This window comes from Pocillopora damicornis, chromosome 13, assembly GCF_964200805.1.
Source record: "Pocillopora damicornis chromosome 13, jaPocDami1.2, whole genome shotgun sequence".
NCBI classification, from domain to species: domain Eukaryota; kingdom Metazoa; phylum Cnidaria; class Anthozoa; order Scleractinia; family Pocilloporidae; genus Pocillopora; species Pocillopora damicornis.
The window spans coordinates 10,401,546-10,416,838 of record NC_142682.1 but is presented as its reverse complement, the minus strand read 5'-3'; the positions used below and the strand labels follow the sequence as shown (position 1 = coordinate 10,416,838).

The 15,293-nt window shown below is 36.9% G+C and overlaps 1 protein-coding gene across 2 annotated transcripts in view; it reads right to left on the bottom strand.

Moving 5' to 3' along the window:
• The window catches only part of LOC113680394 (dynein axonemal heavy chain 12), an 82,307-nt gene extending 68,162 nt beyond the window's left edge, over positions 1 to 14,145 (bottom strand). Inside the window, exons 1-14 of one of the 2 annotated variants that reach the window (XM_089192042.1) lie at positions 13,987 to 14,145; positions 13,049 to 13,212; positions 12,568 to 12,658; positions 11,993 to 12,019; positions 11,344 to 11,533; positions 9,406 to 9,475; positions 5,457 to 5,618; positions 4,846 to 4,929; positions 4,318 to 4,429; positions 4,002 to 4,208; positions 3,086 to 3,224; positions 2,045 to 2,133; positions 1,041 to 1,219; positions 393 to 528 (exon numbers count right to left, since the gene is read on the bottom strand). In XM_089192042.1, the coding sequence (XP_089048168.1) occupies positions 393 to 528; positions 1,041 to 1,219; positions 2,045 to 2,133; positions 3,086 to 3,224; positions 4,002 to 4,208; positions 4,318 to 4,429; positions 4,846 to 4,929; positions 5,457 to 5,618; positions 9,406 to 9,475; positions 11,344 to 11,533; positions 11,993 to 12,019; positions 12,568 to 12,658; positions 13,049 to 13,212 (1,650 nt within the window). In that variant the 5' untranslated portion in view covers positions 13,987 to 14,145. Of the gene's footprint in view, positions 1 to 392; positions 529 to 1,040; positions 1,220 to 2,044; positions 2,134 to 3,085; positions 3,225 to 4,001; positions 4,209 to 4,317; positions 4,430 to 4,845; positions 4,930 to 5,456; positions 5,619 to 9,405; positions 9,476 to 11,343; positions 11,534 to 11,992; positions 12,020 to 12,567; positions 12,659 to 13,048; positions 13,213 to 13,391; positions 13,637 to 13,986 lie in introns of those variants that run through there. The other variant, XM_089192043.1, reaches the window with a different exon arrangement.
• Positions 14,146 to 15,293: the final 1,148 nt, after the last annotated feature.

The window sequence follows — 15,293 nt, the reverse complement described above, 5'->3', positions numbered from 1 at the left end:
TATTGCTCTGGTTACCAAAAAAACTAATTTAAGAGTGAAATTGCCTGGTTTGTAGTTGCAGTATAGACACTGCAACCCATTGGACAGGGTGAAATTTTAAATCTACAAAAGCAATATCACTGCTAAAGTTGTTGGGTGGCTCCATAAGTTATTTGGTTTTGGGGCCAATTTTTTTCTGAACATCTGTAAAATGGCAAGCAAACAGAACTTCAATTGGAAATAGGTATGACCACAGGAAAGAGTGTCATGTATTGTGTCAAAGCTCATTAAAATTTCCCAAGTTACCTAATTCGTGAAACCTTCAAGTTAATAAGAGCAATCAATTTCCCTTAGGCATGTGGCAGACAGTAGTGTATTCAACATTATGAAAGAAAGATGGTAGAGGAAGTAACCTTGATGTCACTGTCAAGTTTGACAAGGATCTTTGTCTTAGCTTCCTCAACAAACTTCAGCATGTCAATCATCTCACGAGTGTCCTCAGGTTTTGTAAGAGCTTGTTCTCTTACTGATTCAAATTCTGAGATGATTCTGTAAAACAAAATAAACACAACACACCATATATTTCTCGTAAATTTCTTTTGACTACTACAATTTTTATAATAATTTGAACAGGATTGCATTTCCTAAGTCCCGTGCTTTGATACCTAAACTTCAAGGAGGATTAACCTCATGAAAATGGATAAGTTCTTTCCTTCAAAACGTTTTGTCCAGACTTTGACAGAGGTTTGAAATAGGAACATAGTAAGCTTGTAAATATTCATGCACTGAAAGTTCAAACTTAAGGGGCTAGTGGACTTCCTTCTTTGCAAACAAAAGACAGTTGACATGAAACAAAGGAAATGAAGTAAAAAGAAAACACCACAAAAATTCAAAGGTGATTCAGAACAAAACTAAGGCAAGTTCTCATGCTAATCTGGTTGCTACAGTTAGTATTTTTTTGACAGAAAAGTTTTTATTCAAAGTGATCGGAGTGTCTCATAGTGTGCCAGATAATGTTTTAATAAATTAAGATGATAATACTTGTGGCAGTAACAAACTACCTTCTGTTTTCTGTGCGGTGTTCTTCAGCCAGCATTTGAAGCAGTTGATCTGCAAAACGATTAGCTTTGGTAGCCAGGCCTCTCTTCAAATCATCGCAGTCTAATTGAACCATGTCAAAATGTGCCACAGTTGGAAGTGAACTTATTTCCCGAGCAAGGGAACGAAACTTTTCAATTTCCTGTTATTTAAACAAAGAAAGTGGATTTCAAGCTTCCTGTTATGTCCATGTTTAATTTGAAAATTCATCTTTTCAGCAGAAGACATACCATAATGTCTTGATTAGCATTGCTGTTGCCAATGTGCATTGCTATATAGGCAAAATTTTGAAGAAACATCCAGAAAAGACAAGCTGTCAATAAGCCAATAAATGCTGATGCATCCCTCATATTGTGTTTCTACAAATGCTTGTTGATTCATTTTGATTTCCTCTTTTCATATTCTGATCATCAGTGTTAGGATTAGAGATGTTTCAATCAGGCATTGGAGTCAGCTCCATCAAAATACAAGACATTTAGCTGTTCAAACAAACGTGAATAATTGTTTGAGCTAAATCAACAGCAGCCAACTTTTTCATAGCAACAAAAGAATCTATAATGATGCAAATAGGAATGACACTCAATCTCTAGCTTCACTGCAAAGTGATAGCTGTTTGAATTCCCTAATGTAAAAAGAGTGGCAAGAAAACTAAACATGGCTAAAATACAAGAAAAAGCAACTGATATGAGAACCCATATAGCAGATGAACAGTGCCAATAACAATAATTCAAAGAGTCATAACTACTCACATCAGGTAAGGTCTCACAACATTTTCCATCTTGAGTGTTTTTGAAGGCTTTGAGGATAATTGGAAAAGGCCTTCCAGGGATATACCAAGGGTTGTTGGGTTAAATTTGGGAACACACTCCATGAACGATCACAAAAAGAACCAAAAAGAGACTTGCCTACAGATGATAGTTTAGTTCAACTTCACTGTTTAACATGCAAAGGACAGTTACATGATTACCTGTATGTAATTTTCAAAGGAGTTTTCAGATGAAATGAACTGCTTGACACGAGCTGAGGATTCCCCACTGACCAGAGCACTATACTTATCTGCAAATTCAACACAAGTACATTGTACTAAAAAAAGAGCCAAATTAAAGCCTATGGTTTGCCCAAGTATTCCTCTACTACAAATGATTCTTAGCTGTTGTTAATGATGCATAGGTAGTTTTGACATCATTTATTTCATGTTTCAATTGAGTAACGTCATAGGTCATGTGAGGAAGCAAGCATAAAGCACCCCAACACTGAAAAAATTTGGCATCTAAAAAGGTCCCTTAGGTAAGTAAAAGAGTGAGTTTTTTTGCTTTTCCCATCAGATTACTCCTCCACCATTCCACTTCATTTACACCTACATTTCAAGATCACCCAAGACTAGCAACCTTGACACAGAAAAAAGCTTTTGAGATTGATTTAGATGATGCCTCCATGACAACTCTACTGAAGAACAACTTAACAACATGGCTCACCATTTTACTGAGCCCTATTCACCTAAGGCTCCTGTCATCTATAATACTCAATGTGGCAAAAGGAGTCCATAAGTTTAAAGGGATTTCTTACTCAAAGGGAAAAGGTAGAAGAAACAAATTAACCAAGAAAGTGCTTGGGTAAAGAGGTCATAAGTTGAGACAGCACATTTTTATGGATTAAATACAGTTCTTTGGTCCCCACCTGACTGGAAAAACTTTGATCTTATAAGATTCACCTAAAAGCTTGAAAATCTGAGTAAGTTTTTTTTACTGATACTTAGAAAAGGATATCCGTTTTAAGTTTTATGATTTAGCCCAGGCACCATTAGTCAGAAGTAAGCTTTTGAATCCAGTTTATGCCACTCCTAGCTACAAACCACATGATGGGGGAAGCTATTTAGATAACATATTATTACTTGCAGAGACATCACATCTGTTATCTTCATTGTGCCCAATCCCCCTACCAAGGTGGTACAAACATTTCGTTTAATACTTAACTCACTTTAATAAAGATGACTTTGCTCGTTACTTACCAAAGGAATGCAGGTACTCTATAGGTTGCTGTAAGTTAAAGTTCACAGCATCCTTTAGGAACTTAGTGCACCTCAACAGAACATCATTATCAACAGCAGTATCCACATGAGTTACTGTGTTTCCCCCTGCCAACCAGGACTGCACAACAGATCAAAAGTGCGGTCATTAGAATTATTACAACTTTGACTAAAGTGAAACTGTTTAAATAAATTAAATGATGAATTAATCAAGAGTCAATTTTCGTCATAAATAATTCAAATAAAGAATATCAAACAGGCCTATTTCTTGACAAGCCTTAAATAATTATGTACCTTAAGGTACCAAAAACCACTTTGCTATGGTAACCATGTACTACCTGAACTTCTTCACAATAAGTGAGTGAGTGACCTATGTTGCATACAAAATAATAAAGATAACTGGGTATTTCTCCAACAAGTTAGACAGGACACATTCTCTACTCATGGTTATAATACTGTAACTGTAACTCAGTCATCTACAGTCTTCATCCTTAAGCTACCCTCACTGACCATTCCCTTTAATGTGCTACACCAGAATGTGTCACCACATAGAACATAAGAAGCACCAACACTGGTCTAATCGTTTCAAGTAAATTCTAATTTTCCTTTGTAGTGTTTTCACAATAGTCTGTGTGAAAGTCGATCCCATCCACAAATTCCTTTTCAGTCAGCTAAATAAATGAAAAATCGCACATCTTTAAGCCAGTGTGAGCCAGCTGTTAAAGTATTTAGAAAAAGGATCCAAAAAAAAAAAGCATTTCATCATCACCAATTCTCCCTCCAAGATAGCAGTTTACATAATTGTTCCTGTGTTTTTTTTTTGTTTGTTTGTTTGTTTTTTCTGGAAAAGAAAGCATAAGCAAACTACAGTTCATCAGGAATTTCTTTAAAGATTTACCTGTACTGTGGGAACATGTTGCATGGTTCCAGCAACTGTGGATATAACATGTAATACTGCTGCCTCCACATCACCAAGTGCAGGATAGAATTGCATGTGGTCATCATCATCCAAGATCAATTCCATCTTGAAAAGTGGAAGGCAACTTTTGTCTTTGTGAAACAGATCTGTCCATGCAGTTATGGTTCTGTTTATCAGATCCTTCAACTACGAAAATCATGCACAATTTGTTTGAAAATAAAATCTAGTTTTCTCTAAATTCATATGAAAAAGATAGATCAAAGTTTGAAGTATATAATGATACCCTCTCCAATACCTGGTTAGAAATAAGTGTAGAGACACAGTTGTAAAAGGCATCAACTTGTGAAGAGCTCATGTGCTTCAGCATATCTTTGTCAATAAAAACATTCACCACTTCTGGGAACCAACTGATTGCAAAGAAAAAAATTCATATATTACAGCAAAAAATTGGTCAATGTCCAAAGTCATATCAGCAGCTGTTAGAAAGAACGCAAAATGACAATTCTCCTACACTCCTACAGAGGTAATTAAACCTGTATCTGTTCTATGGTGAGAACTGAATAGTCTATACCCACTCCTTAAACTTAAGTTTGCCTTTGTCAAACCTCATTAACAAAGTATCCTTAGCTTGGATTTTGTATTTATATGAATCAGATATCAAGAGCTTGAGAGGCATGATCTCCACTCTTAAATACATAACACATGTAAATATTAACGCTTTGTTATTTCATCTCAAATAGGATAGAAAATGAGCACGAAAGATCTGAAAAAATGAAAACTTGAATCAATTTTCAAGATCTTAGAAAGTTCTACTAACACCTACCTGTGCATAAGCTTTTCTTCAGTCTTCTCGCAATCAAGTGTTACATTATTTTTAAGGTGCTCACATTCAATAGAGCCTTGAGTTCTGCAAAGAAAAAGACATCCTCCATACAGCCTTGTAAGGTGATACAAAGTTCAGTTAGCTAACGAGCCAAAAGGCAAATATTACCAGGACTTAACCTGGTGTCAGTAGCATGATGCAACTAAGAGAATTGAACCCCCCCCCCCCCCTCATTGGACAAAATGTATGCCATTACAACAACACTGCCCCTACTCCATTTCCTCAGTTTTGCTAGTTAGTATGCCAACACTCCATCACAATCCTGCCTGTAGAGAGGCTCTGTGTGTGTATGTAATGTCTAAGATAATGGAACAATACAATGGCCTTGCCAAGGCTCCATCTTAAATCTTTCAATTGGCCGTCTTCAGCACACTCTTTATCTATACAATTTGAAAATACCAATTGAAACAAGGCACCTCTACCGTAAGGAACTATAAAAATGTGCACAACACAAGGCTGAAGGATGGCCTAGGTGATGAAAATCTACAGAAAGTATGTTCAACTCTTCATAACAGGTGGATATCGATGCACATAAAACAAATATGACTAACCTCAGATTGGACTGATCAGTTATCAACATGGTTGAGTAATTCTTGCTTTGACAGATTCCCAGAATTGTCTGCATTGATGGGTGCAATATGTGCAGATTTTGCCGAATTGATTCTCGCGCAGCATTAAAGCTCTCTCTCCATGGACTGGAATAGTCAATTCCACTGGGTCAAAAAACAGAACAATTTATTCTTGAAAACAGCCATATATGTGAGAACATATCAGTTCTAGAGAAAGTTCTTCAGTTTAAGGTTACATGGTACCATCCTTGTAATAATAGATTATAATGACATAATGATAATTGCTTATCCAAGTAAGTTATGTAAACCATACGTCTAAGTTAAGAAGTACAGGGATTCAGGAATGGTACAAGCTTAAGTGTGAGAGCCCAGGCCTCACCTCTCAAGGCTGTGGCCCCAGTTTACTTTCCTGACTGGGTATCACAGTTCAGTTGAGTTTCATGTTCGTTCTTACCCTTGCATAATTGTTGCTTATCATTATTTCAATTCTAATAAGTGATACACATGACAAAAATTCTTGATTTTGATTGCCCAAGAGAAATGCAGCTTTAAGGAAATATTAAGTGCAGAAATAGGGTACCTCAGGGCAAAAGTAGGAGCTAAAGAGCATTCTTATTGGTTTATAAACAAATGTACTCACAAAGAGCCAATCCAAAGAGCCACATATTACACCTATTTATGCCTTATCAGAAAAAAGGGCAGCTAATTGTTAAGCATATAAAAGGACCTCTTTTGGCAGCAATTAGATCACCCCTGACTAAAGCACATGACAGAAGTCTCGAAATGTTGGGTCTATGAATTTTAACTTCTCAGTTACATTCACTAAATCTTTAAACCAGAGTACCATCATACTGTGTTAGACTAATCAATATTGGTTTGGGACAGGTACCTAGCTCCAGAAACTTCTGATTGTGTGGAGGAGAACAGAATACAATGTGGCAGTTTTGTATTACTTTATATCACTTTACATTACATTGTCGAATTACTTTGTGTAACAAATACTACATTGGCGACAAGGATACACAAAGATTTTAGGGGTATAGTCTTCATGAGAGAAAGAACTCTTACTCTGCTGGATCTATCAGAATCTTCTTCACAGGTGGCAACCAAATGGCAAAAGCGGAAGCACACAGTTAAGTATTGTGCTGAAGGGAAAGGCATAAATAGCTCAAGAAAGAAAACTTCGCTGCTCTTGCATCTCGCAGGAATGGAGGTACCAGATATTTTTGAAGATATTGTCGACCCAGAACCAGAGGGAAATCAAGACCCATACACAGTGTGTATTAGGAAGCTTGATTATCATTTTCAGTGCAAAGAAAATGTTCCCTTTGAGTGCTACGTGTTTTGACTAATTGGCACTAAGACTGATGGTGAACCAGTTGACTAGTTTGTCATTTGCCATTATCAGCAGGAAAGGCATTGTAACTTTGGTGATTCTCTTGACAATTTACGAAATCAGTTAATTGAAAAATTGACGGATCTGAAGTTATTGGAAACTAAAAAGTTCACTTTGGCACAAGTCTTGGAGAAGGTGAGAGCTTTGGAAGTGGCAGGCCAGCAGGTAAAGCACATGGCCAGTGGATCAGATGTTAAAGCAGCGTAGAAAAAGGAAGAAAAAAGCCTAAAGATCAGTTGAGGAAGACATGCTTTAATTGTGGAAAGGCAGGACATTTTGCCAGCAATCCCTACTGTCCAGCAAAAGGGAGAAAATGTGAAAAGTGCTTGAGGTATGGCCATTTTGCTTCTTGCTGCAAAAGTCATGACGGTATGGTAACTGAGACAGGGATAGAGGCCAATTCAAAGAAAGCAAGTGACAACAAAAGCATTCAGAAAGACAGACAAATCATGCTGAAGATCCTCTGGAGGGCAACAGTTGTGGTAAGGAAAACCCTGCCTTTGCTTTCATGGTGACTGAAAATAACGAAGAATATATTTGTGGGGTGTCATCCTCAAGTGACCCTATGATGAATGTGAGTATTAATGGTATTGCTCAGGAAGTTTTGACTGATTCTGGATCTGTAAGTAATCTGATTGGGGAAGAAGATTTAAAGAGGTTGAAGATTGCAGGAACAGTTGACAACAAAGGTTTGGTAGCCCAGCATAGACAAAGATGCAGAGAGGAAATGCAGGGACAAACAAGTCAACAAATCACATGACAACAGATGTCAGCCTGGCTGAGCTATTTTTTAAGAGGAAGTTAACTACCATTAGCCACTTAAGTTTGTTGAAGCTGGAGGTCAGAGTGATGTCCTATTGCAACAAGTAAGGGATCACGATGCAGCAAAGAGACAGTAAGCAAAGTAGTATGCTGATGCAAGAAATCATGCTAAAGACAGACATATTGCTGTTAGAGATTTGGTTCTGCTCGGAAGAAGAAGAGAGAACAGATTGTCTCCAGCATATATATGAGCCTTGTGAGGTTTGTGGGCACAATGGAGACCAGGTAGTAATGAAGTCACCCAAGGGAGTTGAGTACAAGAGGAAGTTTTAGAACATCAAAATTCTTCTGACTGAGTCAGCACCAGATATGAAGCATGATGCAGAGCATTCATAACTATAACACTTGGTACAGAGCCAAATTTGAAAGTGCCTGACTATAGTCCTGCCCAGGAATGACTTGCACAGGAGACAGTTACATGTGCTTATGTGATTATGTACTGTCTTGAACACTTAAGAAACTGTTTAATAGTTGAACTTTGGCCTTAATGCCCACTGAGCCACAATCAATTGTTCATAGAGTGCAAAACGTTTAGTTACTGGAGTTAAAGTCCAGGCACATGTTTAGGTACACCAGGGTTGCCATTTATTTTCTTTTGGACCTTTTAGTAGTTTACTTGTTTCCTTTTTTTGGAAAAAGAAAGAGATTGTGGTACTGGTATCTAGATCCAGGACCTGATTGTTTGGAAGAGAGCAGAATTCAATATAGCGGTTTGATATTGATTTTGTGTCCATAACTTTGTGCAACAAACACTTCAATTGGGCTTACATCCACCTTCTTATAATTGTGACATGCTCTTGTCTGACTGTCTTGTGCCCCATGGAAGTTTCATTTAAATAAATAAAATCAGTAAATAAATTGAAGAAAAATCAATACTACCAATAAAAAAATTAAATCATCTTTATCAAGGAATATATCTTGAATTTAATGGATGAAATCAAGTGTTTTATTACACCCATTTTGAAATTGCTAGTGGTCCCAGTAATCTGATTGGCTCTAATTGGTGCAATTTATTCATGAATCACACCACTTTTTGCTTTAAATTGCATCTTTTTCCCAGCCAACAAGGAGACTACACTAAAACAGAACAACCAATCAGATTTCAAGGCTAGTTTAAAGTAACCAATAAAATTGAAGGAAAATGAAAGACAAAGAGTATCATGTGACAAATTTTGGAACTTTTGTTTCCAAACTCTTATTTTTCCCTCCAAAAAATGGATGAATTTAATTTCAAACTGACCAAGTCCTGTATTTGGACAATTTCAAAATGGATGTAATAAAGTGGTGATTGAAACTTGTGTCATGCAATTTTGGTCTGAAAGCATACTTGTGATTTCAAATCAAACTCTTGCAGTGCACTCATTCAATTATGAAATCACGCATATGATTTCAACCAAATTTCACTCCACTCAGTTCAATTACCATTATAAACATGCATCAAAATCTATACCTGTATAAGCAACTGTATTGATGCAAAAGAAACCAATAAGGAGACAGACCCTAACAGACCTCTTTCATAATGATGGATGTGATGCACATCAAGACCTTTTAAGCCTCGCTTTTAAGTGAAAACACTATAGTTTTTAACAGTGTTTTTGAGGCCGGACAAGTTAATTTTCATGAATGTATATAATACCAATTTAACTTGCCATTTATGAAAGAGGTCTTTTAGTAACTTTCTCTCTATAAAAGAAAGGGACCTTGTAAACTTACAGGACTTCATCTGGTAAATCTTCATCACCTTCAACTCCTTTTACCTTTGGTTTAACAAGGATATGTTGAACTACAGGAAGGAAAAGGCAAGTTAGTATCTTGCTCCAATTAAAGGATAAGTACATCCTGTTCCAAAAAGTCATATGAATTAATCACTACTATAGCACTCAAAAGAAAATAAGTTAAGACAACACTGGCTTCAGTATTTTTGGGATTTTTAATAGAAACAAAACCATTTGAGAGTTGTCTTCAAATGTGCGAAAAAGTCAACAACAGACTTCACAATTGTGCATCTTGTTCAGCAATTTGGCAAAGTCTACCATTATGAGAACTGACCACCACTAGCAGTTGTTGGTCAAATATGAAAATGAAGTGTTGGTGTATGATTTCTTTTTCCAAGAACTGGTTTACTGATTGTCTATGACTTAATTTGTCAGCACTGAGTTACATCACATCGAGACAACCATGCTGTCTGCAATTTTAGATAGAAAGCAACTTTTACATTCTACGTGACTGCTGAAGGATAAATTGAAATGAGTCATGTGGATAGGGATATATCCATTGGATAGCATTTTCATTATCTTACTTGAACAACAAAGCCCAGGAGTTTAAAATATGTTTCAATACAGCTCAGGTTTAATTTTGGTCTGCATTATTGGTGCAATAGTTTCCAGTGAGGCCTTACCCTGGCATCAGGTTGACCACGGTACCATGGTTTTTCAGTGTCAAAGGTGGTTGACAATGATGTTGACCATGGTGTCTAACTGTGATCACATTTAGTTACTGACCATGGCTCACAGTCAACCGTGGTCATACCAAAAACATTCACTTCCAAAACTATCTGACTGTATAATGTAAAGGCTGATAAATAATGTAAAAATTAAAAACCAAATTCATAACAAGTCCTTGAGCTTCTATCAATCCATGACATCATCAGAAATAAAAAATATTTGGTCATGCAGCTATATTTAGGCTGGTGAGGTGTGCTGTAGTGGAAGACAATACTAGTAAACACCAGGTAGATGAAGAAAGGTGACATAATAGAGAGTGTGAGTATATGTAGGGTGCTCTAAGAAATAAATTTCATGTACATGCATATGTCAGATAAAAATTTTAAATGATAGAATTATAATGGTCAGGAATAAATACCTTATGGAAATAAAATAACATACAGGTTGAACAGAAATAGAAGGTAAGTGAGTTAATTGCATTCTTCCAGGGATTGCAATAACACAAAGCTAAATAGAATAAGATACATTCTTCCAAAGGATGCCATTGAGTTATGATGATATTAAAATGGATCATCTGAGTCCACTGTATTTTTGGTAATGCAATCAAATAACGTTGTGAAAATAGAAGTTCTGTGAGTTTACTGAATTCTTCTTGAGAGTCAAGAGTAAGTTTGTGCTTTCAAATGTATAATACTTTGAACAGTGACTGTTGTAGGTTGCCAAGATCTTTTTTAGTGCATGTAATTAGAATATCTTGACTTCAATGCTTTTATTTACTCCCTTTTGGCATACATGGATTTGTTTTTTTCAGAGGGGAATTGTCATTGATGAGGTGTTCTATTATGTGATCATGAAAGAATCATGTAATGCTCCAAATGTAACATTGTTTATATTGGTTGCATGTGATTTGAAACACTATATTTCTTCAGAGACATAAGTTGATGCCAGAGATGGGGCAGTTGGCTCTAGTACATAAGCACTCTGTGGAGCAGCTGGAGAAAGCTTGATATGGTATGTAAGGTGTGGATCAGCAAAAGCTCAGAGACTTCCTTTTGATTCATTTTTAACATTTACTTAAGTTTAGACCATGCTTAACTACATCTGTTACATTTTCTACTGGAGGATAAAAAGAAAAATTTATTCTACATAATTATTATAATACTTTTTAACAGCAAGATGACAACCACAACCAGTTATATCTACGTACCCATTGCCTTTCTGATACTGGTGTCATACTCAGCAATGATTTCATCATATAACTCCTTGATGTGTGGCTGCAGTTGTGGAGATAAGACCAATTTTGCTGGAATCATAGTTAAGATGGTATCCCACCACTCATTAGCCATTGGTGTCACAGGGCCTTCCTGAACACACTTCTTCATGAATTGGTAGTTTAGCTACAACAGAAAATCAGTCTTAGAACTTGAAAAATCCTAACTTTTCATTTGCTACAATGTATTCTATTGAACAAATTATCCTAGGTTCTCAGATTACATGTTTTTAAGGTTTTTTTGTATTTGTCTCTCTCACTCCATGGATAAGAAAACCTGGTATTTTCATACCACTAAACAAAAACTTAAGCTGTTAATGCTTGTAATTTACAGGTCTATAATTAGTAGATTTGTAGGAATGTAACTCATATATATTTGCTTTCATATTTGAGTCATAACTCCCCATCTCGACTAGCAGCAAGTCTGTAAGCCTGCAAGCTTAATTGGGAATGTATGTTAAGCTATACTAGTATAATGTTAGTCATTGTTTCCCAGCAAGGCATTGAGGTTCTTGGTTAAAGAGCACAAGATGTACTACCTCCTTGATATCTGCACTAGCTTACATTAAAAACTTACTACACTTACTCGTATTCGCCGTTCAGTGCTCATCATCTACAACAGAAACAATACATGACAGTTGATATGAGTACACTCATTTTTTAAATACATACCACCTTTGGTGCACCTTCTGGTCATGTTAGGACTCACCAAGGCAAAGGTGATAAATGCTATTTTTGGAGGTCAGAAATCAGATTTCTTACTCAGACTTGGCTGCTATAAGACCTTGAACACCTTCCTAAACATTCTAATATTTTCATTCAACATCTCATCTGGCACCCAAAACATGAGATGGTTCTGAAATCAATCAATTGCTCATGAAGCAAAATGTTGAATGAAAATATCTCATCTAGATCAAACATGGGTACCAGCCAGTAAATATTTTTTTGGGGTTTGTGATGAAAATAATACATATTCCATGAATAAAGTTTGATGGACAAAATTGCACCTTTTTAGGCCTTTGGAATTTCAAACTACCTAAATTAATTGCTTGCTTGATTTCAGCAAGCTTCCTTGTTCTTCGATCCCCTTACACCATGCAAATACAATGTAGGTCAAACATTTTTCTTAAAGGGCAATACATGCAATGAACATAAACATACTTGAGAAGGCATTTCAGGTTCCCCAGCCGATATGGGTCTTCTCTTCAGACGTTCCTCCGTATCTTCTTTGCCTTTTAAGGCTATTTCATACCTAATAAATAAAAGCAAACATAAGGAGCTCAAAGATAAATTTCTGAGCACTTCTGTAAGAGAGACCTAGGTTAGAAAGACCTACACTTAAGATTAGGTTTTCTACTTACTAAATGTTTATGCTGGTAATTAAGGATTATTGGATTACCCTTGCCCTTAAAATGTTAGATGCAAAAGATAAAATATACATGTGGCCTATCATTCACTTTGGTCTTTAGAGTTTATCAAGAACATGTCTTACGTCTTTGGTATAATCACTGAGCCAGCTTATACCTTGACATCAATGTTGACTAGAAAATCAGTTCCATACACAGGTTTTACTGCGACAAAGCCATCCTCAGATTTTACTTCATCGTTTAAAAATAACTGACTTGTGTTCAATATCACTCACAATTTATTTGTCAAGAGCCCTTGCATGTTTTCACTCCTTCTGTGTGTTCTTAGATGACTTTTGTCAAACCTTGAGCTGGGTGAAGTTGGAGCTGCAATTGGTGGAAGGCGAGGAAGCTTACCCTCTGAGCTTGAGCGGTGAGATTGCTCGTTTCTCATGGACATCTGAGATGGCAAGAACAAATCATATGATTGATGAATTAAGAAAAAAATCATACCAGAGTCAAAAAACGTGAAAGGAATGTACATGGTAAGATACTCAGATAAGGCCATAGGAAGTGTTTTGTAAACAAAAAGTTACAATACTAGAGGATGATATTAATGACAGTGGAATAATAAATCACCCCTAAATCCGTCGGATTTTTGTCAACCAATATCTATCGCGAACTTCTGTTTACTTGGTGTAACCAACGTTTACTTGAAAAGTGTTACGCATTTCCTTGTCAAAAAACCTTTCTCAAAAGCGCGCCAAAAAAATTGTTTGCATCCTCTCGGAGGGCGAATATTTCGTATATTCCCCCAGTATTTCTATATTTCTCGAAGTTGAGTTCAGGATATCTGATAACCCGACTAGAGTGTGCCCTGGATTGCGCAGGATCCTTCAATGATCCTTCACGGTTTTGCAAGTTTCAGCTGAGTAACCAGATGAAGAGCTTTCATAAATCGCGCGTACCTACTATTAAATGAAGCGATATCACATTTTTTGCCTACGTTTATCTGCAGATCGTGTTTACAGTTCAAGCGTCTTATCTAACAAACATTTTCAACAAATTTGAGCTGATCTTAGGTTGCGCCAGACGATTGTAACCCTTTTCATGCGACAGTCCCCATTGTTCTTGTAGATTGCTAGAGCTTTGTTTACCGTGATCGTTTCCAACTTGAACTGAAACGAAGGAAAATCTTAGTCTAATACAGCCCTCTTTGAAAGAAAAACCGTACCTCGTATCACTCTTTCGGATGAAATTCCTCTTTGAAGCTTGGTTTCACATGATGAAGCTGAAATGCAGAAACGCTTTCTACAAACTTTCCTTAAAACTTTCCTAGCTTCTCACGTAAACTATGGCTACCATGGGAAATCCGGTCTGTTGCTATGGTAATGGTCTCACTCTACCCAGGGCCCTTTAAAAACGTGACAACCTCGAGCAACTCCAACTCCAACTTTAAAGTCTGATATTCTCTTAAGATTTTCATGAGATTTTCCTGAGCTTCTAAACGCAATTTTTCGTAGCATTATTGAAAGAACATTTTTCCTTATTTGGCCGGTTGGCCTCCTGGATCTCAAGAGAATACGGTGAAAAATGAGCGTGATGATGGAATAGCGGGCTGGGCCGCTAGGTACACTGTCCACTGACAACCAATTTTTGAGGGGGAAACGAGAGACTTTGTCATGACGGTTACCCTTGTGGGAACAGGACTGTCGGCCAGTAAATAGTTGGGATCCTTTTTTCAGTGCTAGGTAAAAGCTGGGCGAGGGAGAATGTCTGGGAACTGTGTTGTCAGTCTTTAACTGCATTTTGAGCCACTAGGACTTGTACCTGAACTGTCAAAACAAAAACGCAGAGAGCCCTTTTCCTATAACGCCGGCTTCAGAGAGTGTGCATCTCGGGTACGTTATTTAAATTCTAGGAGAGTGGAGTTGATCTGAGCGCTGTGTCTCACTCTTTTCTGACGTTGGTGCAGAGACGTTGGTGGGTGGATATCAGATTGCTTTATCACAGTACAGGGTTATCAGCAAAGGGAAGCACGAATAAATCTCAAATGTAAAAAGTTTATATTAACTATAACTATCCTGGAAGGCTTTCATTTTTTTTGCATGTATAATTGGTATCCAAACACACAGCGCCCTCATTTCGCTCGACCATCTTAACGTTTTAAGAGTATCCAATTTGTATCTTTCATTAATTGCTTTAAGATTCATGCATCTTTGGCACAAAAGCCCTCTTCCAGATTTGGAAATAACTTTTAAACTATCTTTCTGGTTTTTGAGCAAAAGCTAGAGTGGATTAAGCCCAAAAAGTACAGAAGACCTCAAGCCTGGATGTTCAGACGAAGGAAAGAGAAGAACAAGAACCAGAAACCGCCTGTCAGCTAGAAGTATTTTCTCGATAAAAACACAAGATAAAAGCTAGTGAATTTTTAAGTGCGATATCGCCAAAGCGATATAAGAGTGACGTCGCAGCATTTATTGGTGGACAGCTTTCGATCGATAACGAAAAGATCAGTATTGGTTTCAAAGAATGGTTATT